This window comes from Lygodium microphyllum, chromosome 7 (genome assembly GCF_053477565.2).
Source record: "Lygodium microphyllum isolate KBCC chromosome 7, Lygodium_microphyllum_v1.1.10, whole genome shotgun sequence".
NCBI classification, from domain to species: domain Eukaryota; kingdom Viridiplantae; phylum Streptophyta; class Polypodiopsida; order Schizaeales; family Lygodiaceae; genus Lygodium; species Lygodium microphyllum.
Genome location: NC_141141.1, coordinates 110,714,755 through 110,729,006, shown reverse-complemented (window position 1 = coordinate 110,729,006; position 14,252 = coordinate 110,714,755). Strand labels below are relative to the sequence as shown.

The 14,252-nt window shown below is 41.1% G+C and overlaps 1 protein-coding gene across 2 annotated transcripts in view; it reads right to left on the bottom strand.

The window, feature by feature from the left end:
* Positions 1-1,430: 1,430 nt before the first annotated feature.
* The window catches only part of CPNIFS (chloroplastic NIFS-like cysteine desulfurase), a 58,149-nt gene continuing 45,327 nt past the window's right edge, over positions 1,431-14,252 (bottom strand). For both annotated transcript variants that reach the window (XM_087681835.1, XM_087681836.1), the window contains exons 5-11: positions 9,975-10,161; positions 8,961-9,106; positions 8,723-8,795; positions 7,151-7,214; positions 2,589-2,688; positions 2,314-2,472; positions 1,431-2,215 (exon numbers count right to left, since the gene is read on the bottom strand). In XM_087681835.1, coding sequence (XP_087537961.1) covers positions 2,045-2,215; positions 2,314-2,472; positions 2,589-2,688; positions 7,151-7,214; positions 8,723-8,795; positions 8,961-9,106; positions 9,975-10,161 — 900 coding nt within the window. In that variant the 3' untranslated portion in view covers positions 1,431-2,044. The remainder of the gene's footprint in view (positions 2,216-2,313; positions 2,473-2,588; positions 2,689-7,150; positions 7,215-8,722; positions 8,796-8,960; positions 9,107-9,974; positions 10,162-14,252) is intronic.

The window sequence follows — 14,252 nt, the reverse complement described above, 5'->3', positions numbered from 1 at the left end:
GTGATGCTAAATCAAATTACAAGGCAATGTTAGTAGCTGAAGGTTTTAAGTAAGAAAAAAGTATGAACTTTATTAAGATATTTTTACATGTAGTAAAATTGACTACTCTTTGCATTGTGCTTGTCTTGGTGGCTAAAAATGAAATGAACCTTACACAAATGGATGTCAAGATAGTATTTCTACATTGTGATCTTCATGATGAGATCTACATGCACTAGCCAAAGGATTTTGCGGGACATGGTAAAGAAAAGCTTATCCATAAGCTAAAAAGGAGTCTCAATGGATTAAAGTAGCCCACATGAAAACCGTACAATAATTTTGATGCATTTATGCAATCTCATTGGCTATAAGAGAAGTAAGATATTATAATAATTACTAGAAAGGCTAAAAATGAGATTGGTGCCCTAAAGAAAAGGTTAATGAAAACCTTTGAAATAAATAATTTGAAATATGCAAATCACATTGTTGACGCATGCATAACCAAGATAGGTGTAGCGTGTCAATATGGAGAGAGAGAAGGGAATTAGTATTCAAGCGCAAAAGAAAAATTCATGCTATAGCTTGCAAGAACTACTTATATAACCCTTGTGGCTTTGCTATTTTCATCTCCTTGCCTCCTAGCTAATGACATTGAAAAGGAAGCAATGGTCCTGAGGCTTCCATACTATTGTTTGAAACATTGGCTAGTTGATTTGATCATTCTCCTTTTTCCAATTGTTTTGTGTTGTGAGGCAACCTACAATTGTCATAGGGAAGATGATGATCATAACGATGGATCATGATGGCCAGATGACTACTCTTGATTGTTGCTCTCGTGGTTTATGCAGCTATAGAACATGACTAGTTCTCAAAAGTGCATTTTGGATTGTAGCTACTCATCTTATCTTCACTTCTTTAGTGGCTTAATTTGTAAGCAAGGTAATAGGAACAATGAGGAGGCATAAGCTTTTTCTTCCATGTTATCTTCTCATTTATTTGTTATATATGTTATAAGGTTGTTTATCATTAAGTTTTTTAATTAAAAATCACTTGAACCCCTTTTTCACACACATTGCCTCCCATGCTTGCTTACACACACCCATACATGCTTCGAGCCACATCACAATTGAATTAAGTCTAAGCATTAGGGTCCTCAGTTTAGCTTGGAACATTAGATTTTAGTTTTTTATAACCAAAATAGATAACAAATTCTATTTTCAAGGCATAAAAGAGAAACTAGAATGAAAATAATGCGATACAAGTTTTAGGTTGAAATTGTGTGTTTTTTTTTTTAAGGAGAGAATTTCTAGGGGAAAAACTGTCTTAAGTTGCACATGTAAATATACTCTTCCTGAAAGGAAGGTAATACCATGATGCACTGTGATTCCCTGAATGCCAGTGCAGATATCCAAATAGGCATTCCAGAGGCTGAACAAGGTTCCATCGAGATATTATTCACCACTTAATTGTATACAATTTATTAATTAACATAATTGGTGGATCTATACTTCCGATTTCATTGGAAGAAAGCCTTCACCGTTAGTAACCAGGAAGGCCAAAATGTTGAGTCTATATTGTGCCCTCCAACTTGCAGTAATCATAATACAAAAATATGTGAATGTTACTTCAGAGAATCCCTCTCCAAGATTGCTTGCATGTAAGCAGAGGACTTTTGATTCTTTGCTTAGCCTCTGACAGAACTTCATATGTATATATTTCATTGAATACAATTATTAGGTCCATGCCATTGTGTACAATCACTGAAAATGGGGATGGCAAGTACTTGTAGAAGGATTGGATAAGGATCTCTCTACTGATTTTGACTAAACATCAACAATCATGTTAACTCGTAACAACAATAAACTGGGTGAAGCTGGCACCCACACTCTATATGCTTTCCCCAGAATCCTGTCAGCTTCCAGCACAAGTACAGAAGGCATACCACCTTCATATTTCTGCACAACCACCTCCCCAGATGATGGCAAACAAGAACAAACACCATTCCAAGCCACAACATACACTCCATCGCAGAGCTTGTCACCTTTCACAATGAACTATTTTGCTGTCACTGGAATGAAGAGAAAAACTTGATCGTATCCTCAAGGCCTTCAATGAAAGCATCCACATCTGCTTTAGTATTGTAAAAGTATAAACTTGCTCTAACACTAGCATTAACGCCAAGGTGCCTATGAAGAGGTTGTGTGCAATGATGTCCCGATCTTACTGCAACTCCATGCTATATAAAACCATCCAAGAATAAAATCTATGAGATAACTCAAATAGCACAACTGTTTAACAGCTGATCTCAAGCAATAAAGTTCTGCATTGTCGTACCTGTTGGTCAAGAAATGTTGCAATATCAGTTGCATGAATCCCCCCTACATTAAAGGAGCACAATGCAGCTCGTCCACTGTCATACTCCAAGGATGGTCCGTAGATTCGTACTCTTGGGACTGCTGATAAACGTTGATATAGATACTGTGATAGCTCCATCTAAAAAAAGAGAGCATATTAATGTATCAGTAATAGCAAGTCAATCCATGGTATATAATACACAGGACTCAATTAAGGATTTTACTTCATATTCATGAATCTTTCTAGCATATTACTTCATATTCATGGATCTTTGTCATTCCAATATTTGAAAGGTAGTCGATTGCAGCACCAAAGCCAATGGCCTCTCCAATGGCAGGAGTACCTGCTTCAAACCTACCTTCGCATAAAACAATAGTGAGATTTTGCACAATATTTTTTTTTTAAAGGCAAATAATAATTGACAGAATCCAAGTCAATAACAGCAAAGTTGAGTAAGATCTTGCATTAGCACAATTAAGTGAGACTTGGCATCTGTTTTTCATCATGCACCCAGGCAGAAGTATATATTACAGCAGTTAGTAGACTTTTCTAACGAAGAGCTTTTATATATTCACACAACTCCGACATTTGGCATCAAAGAAGAAATCTGCATCACAGATACAGAGAGGGTTCTGACCCAATAACTACAACTGACACTAGAAGTGGAGGATGGGAAAATGTGAGAAACAGATTGGGAAAAAGGACCCTTCAGAGGGTACAATGGAGGCTAGAAAGGTGCATATAATGGACAACGACAGACAGAAGGATGGTGGGCCTCCTCATCTTTCATCCATCCAGTATATTAAACCCCCACCCCCCCGCCACCCAAAAAAAAAGTAGTTAATTAATGTCTAGACATACTAAAAGGTTCCCCAAAAGGTTACAAAAGTTGCCAATTCGGTGAATACAGTCAGCAAACACAACATTCTTAACTGGCTGTTCTAGAGGCTAGCATTCTGGTACAAAAGGACCGGGGTGGGGGGTGGAAGCCGAAATGGTGATATTTAAAGCCAACTACACTCCTTTGTTCTCTGTCACATCCCTAAGCCAGGGGGCAGTCCCAGCATCCCAGTCTCCAGCTGATATCCATAGTTATCCTGGGGTCTTTACCAAGATCTCTAAAGGAAATTCATGAATGAGTCCTGATACTTCATAATAAAGAGACACTGAAGTTCCTCCAATGCTGGCCATTTAGTTCATCCTCCCTAGACAGGTGCAATGCAGGAAGGTCTGCTTAGAGCATCTGGGACTAACTCTCACCAAATCTCCCCTCCCCTCTCCTCTCCTTTTCTTCTCTCTCCCATCTTTCATTCATCTCTTTCTTCACTATCTCTCTGGCCCCACCTTTTTTTTCCTTACATCTTCTATTCCTCCACAACTCTCCAACACCTGCACGCCCTACTCACCTGCAGCTAATTTTTTCATTCATATCTTCTCATCTTCCCCCCATCTCGCTGTTTCCTTATTCACATTGTTGCCTTCTCTTCTGCTCCCCATTGTGTACTTGTTATTAAGGGCATTCCTTTTAATGGGACAATTTCCTTCCTCCCAAAGCACAATCAGATCAAAACTAGTTCATCAACTCAGGTGTGCTTCTGTTGCACCACTCCATTATAACTGCCAAATTTTCAACTGCATCTTTGTCAAGCTGCAATTTTTACCTGCTGAGTAGAGCCCCGGAGTTAAGATAACTTGGATGGACACACACAGTGGTCAGCTATAGTCAAACAGGTTGACGTATTGCATAATCTAACCACTGAGCATTTGAACTCGTCATTAAGGCCAAATCTGATCTGTTTACTGCTTAGAAACCCTTTTGAGCTTATTAGACCCATTCTTGAAGCTTTGGACCTAGTAGAGTTATTGAGCTTAGTTGTTTTGCAATGCAGTGATCAGGCAGGCATGATTTAGCTATCTTTGAGCTTTAACTGTCAATGATCATCAAGCTCAAGAGAAAACAGCCCATTTTTTCTTCGAGCCAGTTCTGGGAACGATTCAAGTCAATCCAATTACATTTGGAATCAGTTAGACCCTCTCTAGTGTTCATAGGCTTATTAAACACCATAATTTCACAAAACAGTGTTTTGGGGACTCCGGAACAGTATGGTCATTTCTACCAGAAACAGCCATACCAGAACGCCATATCATGGAGGCTTCTTTCCCCCTCTTTTCCTGTAGCGCAACTAGATCACGTCTTTTTTTTTTGGTGCTCTGTTCTATGCATGGCTGCTCTTGTGTGCAGCCATATAACACCGTACACACAACCCAACCAATTCCCCCCCGCCCGCCCCCCCAAAAAAAAACCACACACACAAAGCTCTCTCTTTCAAGTTTCCCCAAACCCAACCACACACACATTGCACACACTAGGACAACACTACCACTACTACTACCAGCACCAGCACCACACACACACACATGTTAGATGATGTTCTTCGACTTGCCACTCAGCATCATTAGTTTCTTGACATTATGTATTTGGGATTTATCATTTTGATGTTATGTATGATGTAGTCCTCATATTTTGATGGTATCATGGTTTATGTCAAATTGACCATGATCTATGCTAGTATGCCTTTTCTTTGCAGATTGCAGCCTTTCTACTTATTGTTTGTTCTTCAATCTTGTAATGAGCATGCATGATGTTCATGTGAACATGAACACTTGAACTTTTGTGTAAAACTCAAGTAAATGGGTCATGTGTATTGATATATTAAAATACCTATGCATGATTTTAATGTTAAAATTCAAAAATCGTCCCCCCATTTCAAAAATCTGAAAACTCCGTTTTTTGCCATTTCCATCCCCGATTTTTGAAACTCAGTGGAACTATGTTAGACACATAGTCGCACTCTGATCATTTGCAAAGCCCTGTAATGTAAACAAATCCAGACTTGGGCTAAAAATTGAGGGTGGACCTCAAGGATCGACAGTGAATTCAGTTTAGTAGGTGCAGCACCTCTGAATCTTTTCATATCCAACTTGACGATCCTACCGGACCTAACCAGCACACAGAGTGACCCTAGAGGACCAGTACCTTGAGTCTAGAGCTTCAAGCCCTCTCTACTAAGACAAAACTCCTCTTGAGTCATTGCAAGCTTGACTTAGACCCCGATTATCAATGTCAAGAGACAGTAGTAATATGACCACAAAGCAGACCTTCAAGCCATTAAAGTCAAGCCAAGGCTTCTGATCCTTTCAGTGAACATAAAATGAAAGGCCTATACAAGAGTGGTTTATGCATTTGAGAAGCAAAGCTAGTATACCATAACTTGGGCCTCCTAGGACTTAATTTGTTTTTTTGGGTTCCTAACCTGCAACCTAATCTTTCTCTAATCTCTGTCAATCCATTTCCACTTCCTGACATAGCCAATATAGTTTCGCAAAGCTATGCCTTCTGAATAGAGAATAGAGCACTACCCAATCCATCCAAGCAACCCTAGCTTTCCTAATCCTCCAAAAAGTGAGAACATGAGCACCATGAATCAGTGTCCCAAAAGTAGAACCAAAATGTTGCGCTCAGACTAAATGTGCACAAGATGCAATAGATGCATATTATTTCATGCCTTCTCCCCCATCTACGGCTCACTTGTCTCTCACCTAGATAGCCGGCTTGTACTCTAGCTTTGGCCTTTTCTACTCCCTCTACTCTTTTCCCAAGAATACAAGAAAGCAAGAGAGAGCCCAAAACTCAAGAAGGAGAACTCACTGTTACTTTGATCTCACTTGTTGTAGTCTATCCCCATATGAGAAGCTTCAATGGTTTGACAATAATGGAAGCTCCACAATGCACACGCTCCTTCATGCCCTCAATAGAGCAAAGTGAAGACACAAGTAGATGGGAGATTCCTCTCTCACTCACTCACTCTCACAAGCTCTCTCTCCCTCAAGTTCTATCTATCACTCAGCTATGGAAGTGGAAGGAGAAGAAGATAAGAAACTAAAGCACTCAATGTTGCATACAAAAGAAAGAGAGATTTCATTAGTTTTCAATTTTTCATACATATGTTTTTATGGGCAATCACCCTCAACCCTATTTCTCTGACCATGACAATTACAACACCTATAGGCCTTTGTGGCTTCCCACGGGAATCTACCCGGCCACAATTGTCACAGGATTTCTAAATTTGCCCGCAGGTTTAGACTAAATTTAAAAGGCTCCCAATTTACCTGCAGGGACTCTACATTTAGCCCACAGATAGTTACAATTTGCAGGGGAGTGAACCCGATGCTTTGAATTTTACAACACTCTACGTACACTAAGTGTTGCTTTGAATTTTACATACCTCTATGTGCTGCAGCACTTTCAATCTGACTGCAGATTTCAGATATGGCTTGAGTAATCAAGAAAATGCACAGCCCCAGAAGCAAGCATGGGCAGGCTACAAGGTGCCAATTTCAGCATCCTGATCCTCTTCAGTTGCAAGCTTTAGGCGACTTGAACTGGTGTGATTATGATGCAAATCAGGACATCAATGGTAATTGTTCATGCATCAGTTGGTTAAGTAGCAACTGATAACTGCTACATTCCAGATGTTTTGCTTAGCAGACTTACTGCAGATTTTATGTAGGGCAGCAGCACACCATATCTGCTACTAATGAAATATGAAACAGCCACATGCTGTGCATGGCACCAGTTGGTATTGAAAGAACTTGAATTCACATATCTTATTGCAACCATATCATATGCGTTTGAATCATCAATAGCATTACTATATTAAACAAAATTGATTTTTGTCATTTTCAAACGCGACAATTGTCTGTCTTCCGGCACTTTCAAAACATTTAAGTAGTCTTGTTAAGCCCAAGCACAAACCTTGAAGGTGGCTCAGCATATGTTGAATGATCAAGGAAAACTTCAGAAATCATCTCTCCACCACCTGAAATATTCCAGGAATTATACATTAGACACATGCACAGGAGTTAGATGACATATGGTGTTATCCTTCAAGCTATTTCTAGCAAGGAGACCTAAGCCAATTAATGCAGAAATCTTGGTTTCATTTGCTGATAGAACCAATGTTCTAAATCTGCAAGGTTTCATTTGCTGATAGAATGAATCAGGTGATCCAAACCCTCACTCCCAGAAACAGGATGAGTATACAAAGACCCTAAAGAAGAGCTCAACCCTCTCCAAAACATCCCTCACAAGCTAAGATGGGAAAGAAACACAATACAAAGAAGCAATAACAATGTGTTTCAGCTGACAACACCCCAGCAAATCCTTCCAGATTCCCTCTCCACGCTTTTTTTGCTATCCAATGCCTTTTTCATTTTAATAGAACTCCCATTAAAATAGAAAAACAATTTAACAGATTGACAGTCCTTTTGAGCCTTCCTCCAGATTCTCCATCTTGGCATTTGCCAACAACAATCAAACTTAAGGCCAAGTTGAAAGAATATCTGAAATATGGAGGATGTACAAGTGAAATACTCGGTTGCATGTGCATGTAGGTGCTAAACCACTAGATAATGATGTGTTTTGAATGTGAAGCAGAATTGAGGCTAGATTTCAACCTTAGGGCTCATTAGGGCATACATGTGTGCAAATGCCCTACCTGCTATCATATGGAGAAATGACATCATTAACTGTAGCACGTCAGTCAACAGTACACAGTTCCATACTTGTCTCAGTGCATAAAGGTGTGGCCATCAGTGAGATATGTAAGCATTTCAGCTTGTAAACATCTCAACATTGATTCTGTCACAATGTGACCCCTGTTCCCAGGCCTTAGATGCATCAAATGACTTATTGCAACTTTTAGCCTTGAACAAACCCATAAAACTGCAATTTGCTTGTGGATCTACCTTTGCATTTGCCGGCAAATTTCTGCACAAGTGAGTGTGTAGCATTCTAAGGCATGATTGCTTGTTTTTGTGTGATTTTCTACATTTATAGGTGCATGTGTCAATTGCGTGCCACTTGGTAGAAATGCCTACTGGCTATCAAGGTTGGATTTCATCAATTTGACATGTCCTGTCCAAACTGAACATCAAGTGGAAAATTCGAAAGTGTAATAAAATGCTTGCCTTCTCCATGTTTTTGAACTCCTTAATCACTCTATACTAACCAACTCTTCGCCCTTATAGTAAATAAGTGTAAGTAATGCCTGCCTTCTCTATATTTCTTTGTTCCCTAGCTTTATCAACAGTTGAAATTCATTTGTCCCCCCCACCCCACGCACACAAAAAAAAAAACAAAAAAAGGGCCCCAAAAGCAAAAAAAAAAGGCCAAAACTTCTGATAGTTTTTCACATTCAAACTTTTGAAAAGAGCATTTGAAAAGTTCAGAATTCTTGAAAGTAATGTTACTGCCAAAATTACAGGTAGTACTGTTTCCCTATGATTCGTGGAATGTTGAGAAGCAGAGTCATGGATGTGGCATTACCAAGAAAAGGAGGTAGTTCTTGAAGAATATCAATTTTTCCATAAAGGAAACCAATGCCCGTCGGTCCACACATCTGATTATAAATAATCAATAATCATTTTATCAGTACCAAACCCACAAAAAAACTTCACATGAATGTAGCTACTTGTCTTACTATGTGAATCTTGTTGCCTCTATCAGTGGGGAAATACATTTTCCAAAGCCAATTCAAAAACAATATGCTCCTGTGTCATCTTACCTTGTGTGAAGAAGCTACCAAAAAATCAACGCCAAGGTCTTGAACATTCACAACCATATGTGGAACACTTTGACATGCATCGACGAGCACTTTCGTCCCATACTTCCTCGACCACTCTACTACCTTTTCAACTGGGTTGAGAGAACCTGCAAACCTTTCTATAGATTAAAAAAGTGTTTCATGCCTTTGTTTTTTGAATTTCTAGAACCATCCCCTTTCATGCCAAACAATTTATCCTTGCTCAAGCCTAATGACCACTGTAACCATATAAGTAATCATCAATACTGTAAATGTTACTTCTAGCTCCCTGGAGGTGTGAACGCATATCCATTAACCTTCAAATGAGACTTTAATCCACAATCTACCAGACCTCTAAAGCAGACAAATCTTATGACAGAAATGTTGTGATACTCAAAGGACAAAAAGCATAGCAGAAAGAATGTACAAGTCAGATATATACAAATGTTAGGAGATTAGAAACAATTCAAAACAAATGGCTTGAGGGACATTTTAAAACAGTAAAATGCCGGCTGGCTAATCTAAGCCTACTTGCAGCTGATTCATAGGCTTAGCAGCTGGTTCACTTTTCCATTTTCAACACTCTGATATACCCATATACACTTTGCCCTTCAAAAGGTTTCACTTCTTCTTTTCCATGGCCAGGATAATGAGAACAAATCTCAGCCTTTGTTTCATGACCTATTCCATAGTCATGGGATGTTTTCATACTTTGACTGCCATGTATTTTAGAGATTTACAAACCTTTCTCAACAAAACATGGTGCAGACGTGATCTTGTTTGCAATAGGACACATAAATGAGCCCTTAAGAGACACAGTGGTTCAAATAGGATCCCAATCATAGAGCTAATGAGTTTCAAGCATCAGGTTCATCCTACACACAGTACATATGGCTACACTGAGCATTCAACACAACACCAGTCTTAACAAAGTTTGGAAATTCAAGCAGACAGGGCAGGTAAGCAAACCTACACCGGAGTGCAAAACACACACACCTAGAACATTTGAAACATGGTGCAGTGCCACAAGCCTAGTTCTTTTGTTCATCAGACTCTTCAACTGATCCATGTCTACCACTTCATTTGGCAAGAGAGAGACATATTTTAGAGTCGCTCCAGTTTTCTTTGCAACTATCTGCCAGGGTACAATCATGCTGTGATGCTCTGCAATTGAGAGAATGATCTGTCAAAAGAAAAGGACAAAATGACAGTCAGATTTACACTTCTTTTTAGTAGCTTATGAGACAAAGCGTGCATACTACAAAAATTCTAAATATTTAGCTGGAAAGCAGGGGATTGCCTAAAGGGCATCATTGTGAAAGTCAAGCTCATTCATAATTGAGATTACACGCTGTTAACTAAGAAGAGGTTGCCCATATGTGCATCTTCAAAACTTTGCATGCATTGCATGAGGAAAAGGTCACAAGATAGATGATATTAATAGGTCAGAACTAATTTGCACTGTGCACAGAGTTCATCTGTCCTTGTTTGTACTCATTTAGGCCAGGTAATTGCAACCGTTCTGTTTTTTTCTGCTTGTTATTGTTTGGATCTGTTCTGACATTTTCTGTTTGTTATTGTGGAGACACTTATACTGGTACTGGCTAGTTCAGTCATATATACATAGCAATGACTATTCTGAGTCTGGTTTGTGAGGATTTGGTATATGAAGCACATGGTTGAAGTCACTGATGTCGCTGCTCTTAGCTTGTAATGACAACTTCAAAGTCAAATTCTTGGCGCTCATGTCTGACCTTTGAGCTCTATGCTTGAGAGGTTAATTAAAGCAAGCTCCAAAATACCAGCTGCCCTTTCCACTTTCTAAAATCAAAACTATAATCATTAATTTCTGTCAAAAATGGCATATAGAGGCTAGATGTGAATTACTGTTACACTGTTCCATCTCATAAATCCTATGATCTTGTATGGGTATTCAATGTTATCTCTTACTCAAATAACTGCCAGTGACTTGCAACTGGTTCTTCAACCACAAGATTACCACAAGCGAAAGGAGACCCCCCCCCCCCCCCCGCAGTTTTCCCAGAGGCACCTCCAGAAAGCGTGTCAATACACTCTGGTAGTTCTATGATTGGTCAAATGCCTGTTCCTGGTGAGCCTCCAGTCCTCATTATTCTGCATCAATATTGGTTCCTGCCCAGGCCATATATGAAAGAGCTGACAGAAGGCACTAAGATTGAGGAAGTTTGCCATGGTACCTGTCCAGATTACAAGCAAGCTCATCCAAGGCAGGGTCAACCTCCCAGCCAATGCGCCACTCGTGTTAATTCCTATGTGGATCAATCCACTAGGGCTTCCCTCTCAGAGAAACCACTTTGATCCTCCTCTAGCATGTAGAGGCACTAAAATTGAAGGCCTGCATTAACACAAAATTATTATGCGTTTTGGTCTAGTTTTAGTCCACAAAAGCAGCCCCAAAAAAGAGTTAATTATGGAATGGGATTGGATTTTATTTTTCAGCAGTAGGGCAGATGTCTGAAAAATGCAGTTGGCATCCTACCTCATCCCTCATTATTGCTTTTTCATCCATCAGCCACAGATGACTCCTCCAGCCAGCCACGGCCTCTCTAGAGCCATTGCCCACTTTAAGGAGCAGTCGCCTGCTGCTCAAAGTGCCACCCAGCCGTGCTACCACCAATTGAAGCTGTTGTCAGCCTGCCTGAACCATTGCCAGCCATCTATAGGTGCTGCCCAGCCTGTCCAGCTGCTGGCCTGCTGTTCTAAACTGTCACCATCACTCCTGCAAGGCTGTGTTTCATCCAGCAGACCTTGTGTTTTACTGCCTGGACTCTAAACCAACAACCTGCAGCCCAAAGAACTGTGTTTCACTCCCTCCACTGCTGCCCACATCATCGTTCCCAATGGATTGCTGTGTCAGAGTGCTGTAATGCAGAAGCATATGATTGGACTGAAAGAAAACAGTGAACACAGAGAAGACAGAAAGAGAAAGAGACAGTAGAATGCTCAAGACTGCAGAAATCTGAATGTTGAATACAGAAGGCAATATGCACACAGAGTTGTGAGAGTATGTACAACCAAAGAGAATGCTCAAGACAGGAAGAGAGAGAGACAGTAGAATGCTCAAGACTGCAGAAATCTGAATGTTGAATACAGAAGGCAGTATGCACAACAGGTTGTGAGAGTATGTACAACCAAAGATCTCTCTATCTGCACAAAAGACAAGTGTCAGAGACTGGGGGACAGGAGGGTATAAATACCCTGAAATAAAGGTCGGCTAGTAAAAACTGGCCAACTAGCTGCTGTAGCAGCTGACCTGCCACATGGCAGGTCTGTCCTGCCCAACTGCTGCCTGTATGTACTGCATCCTGCCATGCTGACCTGGTGCCCCTATCTGCTGCCCACACTGCCCTGGCAACTGCCTAAACAGTCCAACCTGCTCCTGAGGGCCACAATGCTGCCTAAACTGCCCTGCCCACCCATCCTAGAGGTGACCGAATCTCTAATACACTCTCTCAGATCCTGGATGCAGCATGAAGCTCAAGGATATTAGAATACTAACAAAGAACCACCTCAAGAACGAATCTGCCAGATTATCCTTTGTCTTACGGTACTCCACATCAATGGTCCCATCCAAGATCTTCTCATGAATGAAGTGATACTAAATCTTGATGTGCCTTGTCCTCGCATGAAATATGAGATTCCGTGCCAAGACTACGCGACTCTCGTTGTCACATAGAAGTTTGGTGGCTTAAGATTGCTCACATCCAATCTCACCTAAGAATCTCCAAAGCCAAACAATCTCAAAAGTGGTAGAAGATATCACTTGGTACTCGACCTCTATCAAAGATAGGGCAATAGTAGGCTACTTCTTGCTACTCCAAGAAATAGTTTCCAACTTGCTACTCTGTTCTTTCTATCCCTTCTTCTGTTTGTGTTTGAGTTTTCTTGCTTTCTGTGTCTGTGTTTGTCTCGTTGTGCTTCTATGGTGATCAAACACTCTATGTTTCCTCAATGCAAACCCTAGCCGTGCCTCCACAATCTTCTTCACACCCACCCCCCCAAAAAAAATTAGCAGCCTCCTCCAACAAGGAGCAACAACCCTCCCACACCCTCGCTAGCTCTTCTCGGCTACAACCTAGGACCCCCCCTCCCCCCACCGAAACACATCATCACTATTTTTGTGGCAGTGCCAGCTCCCTGCACCTTCCCTCGCCAAGCACAACTTATGCTAGCGGAGTTCTTCCGCTATGGCCCATAGCCATACATGAGAGTGGCGGGACATGCATAGTTTCCGCTTCCCTTGGAGGTGGGGATCTTTGTGGTCTGCAAATTGAGGGGTGGCAAAGTCTAGCTACTAACACCACCAGATGGGCCAAACTATGTCTTCTTTCTTCAGTCTTCTCACTAAAAGGCCTGGTCAATATGGTGGATAAGGTCATGAGGGACTAGGTAGTAGACCATGTCTCTCTATAGTTGGAAGAGGCAGGACTAGCACTACTAGCAGAGCAATGGCCAAGATGTCAGATGGACATCATCTAGCAGCATGGGGCAAAGGTCCTGCAGCTCAACATCATCTTTGGAGCCTCTACTAGTGGATCCTACCAATAGATATAATCGAGTGCCCACTTGCCCAAGCCACTTGATTCTATTAGATGACAAAGTCTAGTCTCCCAGCTGGGCCCATGGATGCCTAATTGTGCGGACCAAAGCATTTATTACCCCCTTTGTACACCTTAGGTCTACCATAGTTCCTCTAGGCCTGCGGCAAAGCGAATGCACAGGCCCCATAGTTCCCTCTTTCTCGACTTCTTCCATGCTGAACAATGCTATTTGGCAACTACTAGCCCTATCCATGAGTTTATACCTTGCATCGTGGAATGTGAACAGCCTCCACTATAGTGGGATGCGTGGTCCCAAGAAGTTAATTGTCATGCAAGGGCTGCAGCCAGCTCTCGCCAAACAGATTTAAATCTTACTTCTTTAGGACCACAAGCTTTCCCCCGCCTAGGCTAGCAGGGTGCGAAAGGTACTCCCAAGGAGATCACACACCTATTAGGAGTACTCCATCAGTGCCCATGGCGAGAGTGGAGAACTTTGCACTTCTATTGGTCCGAGTTTATTGGCCTATGTGCAAGACCATGGGACAATTGTGGTAGGATGGGTCCTACAGGTTAGGTTTGACGTGTAGGATGGGTCCTACAGGTTAGGTTTGACGTGGAGGACTCTTGTCTTGGGATCCTCCACATCTATACTCCTATGAAGGTTCATGCATGCACTAGCTTCTAGGTGGAGGTT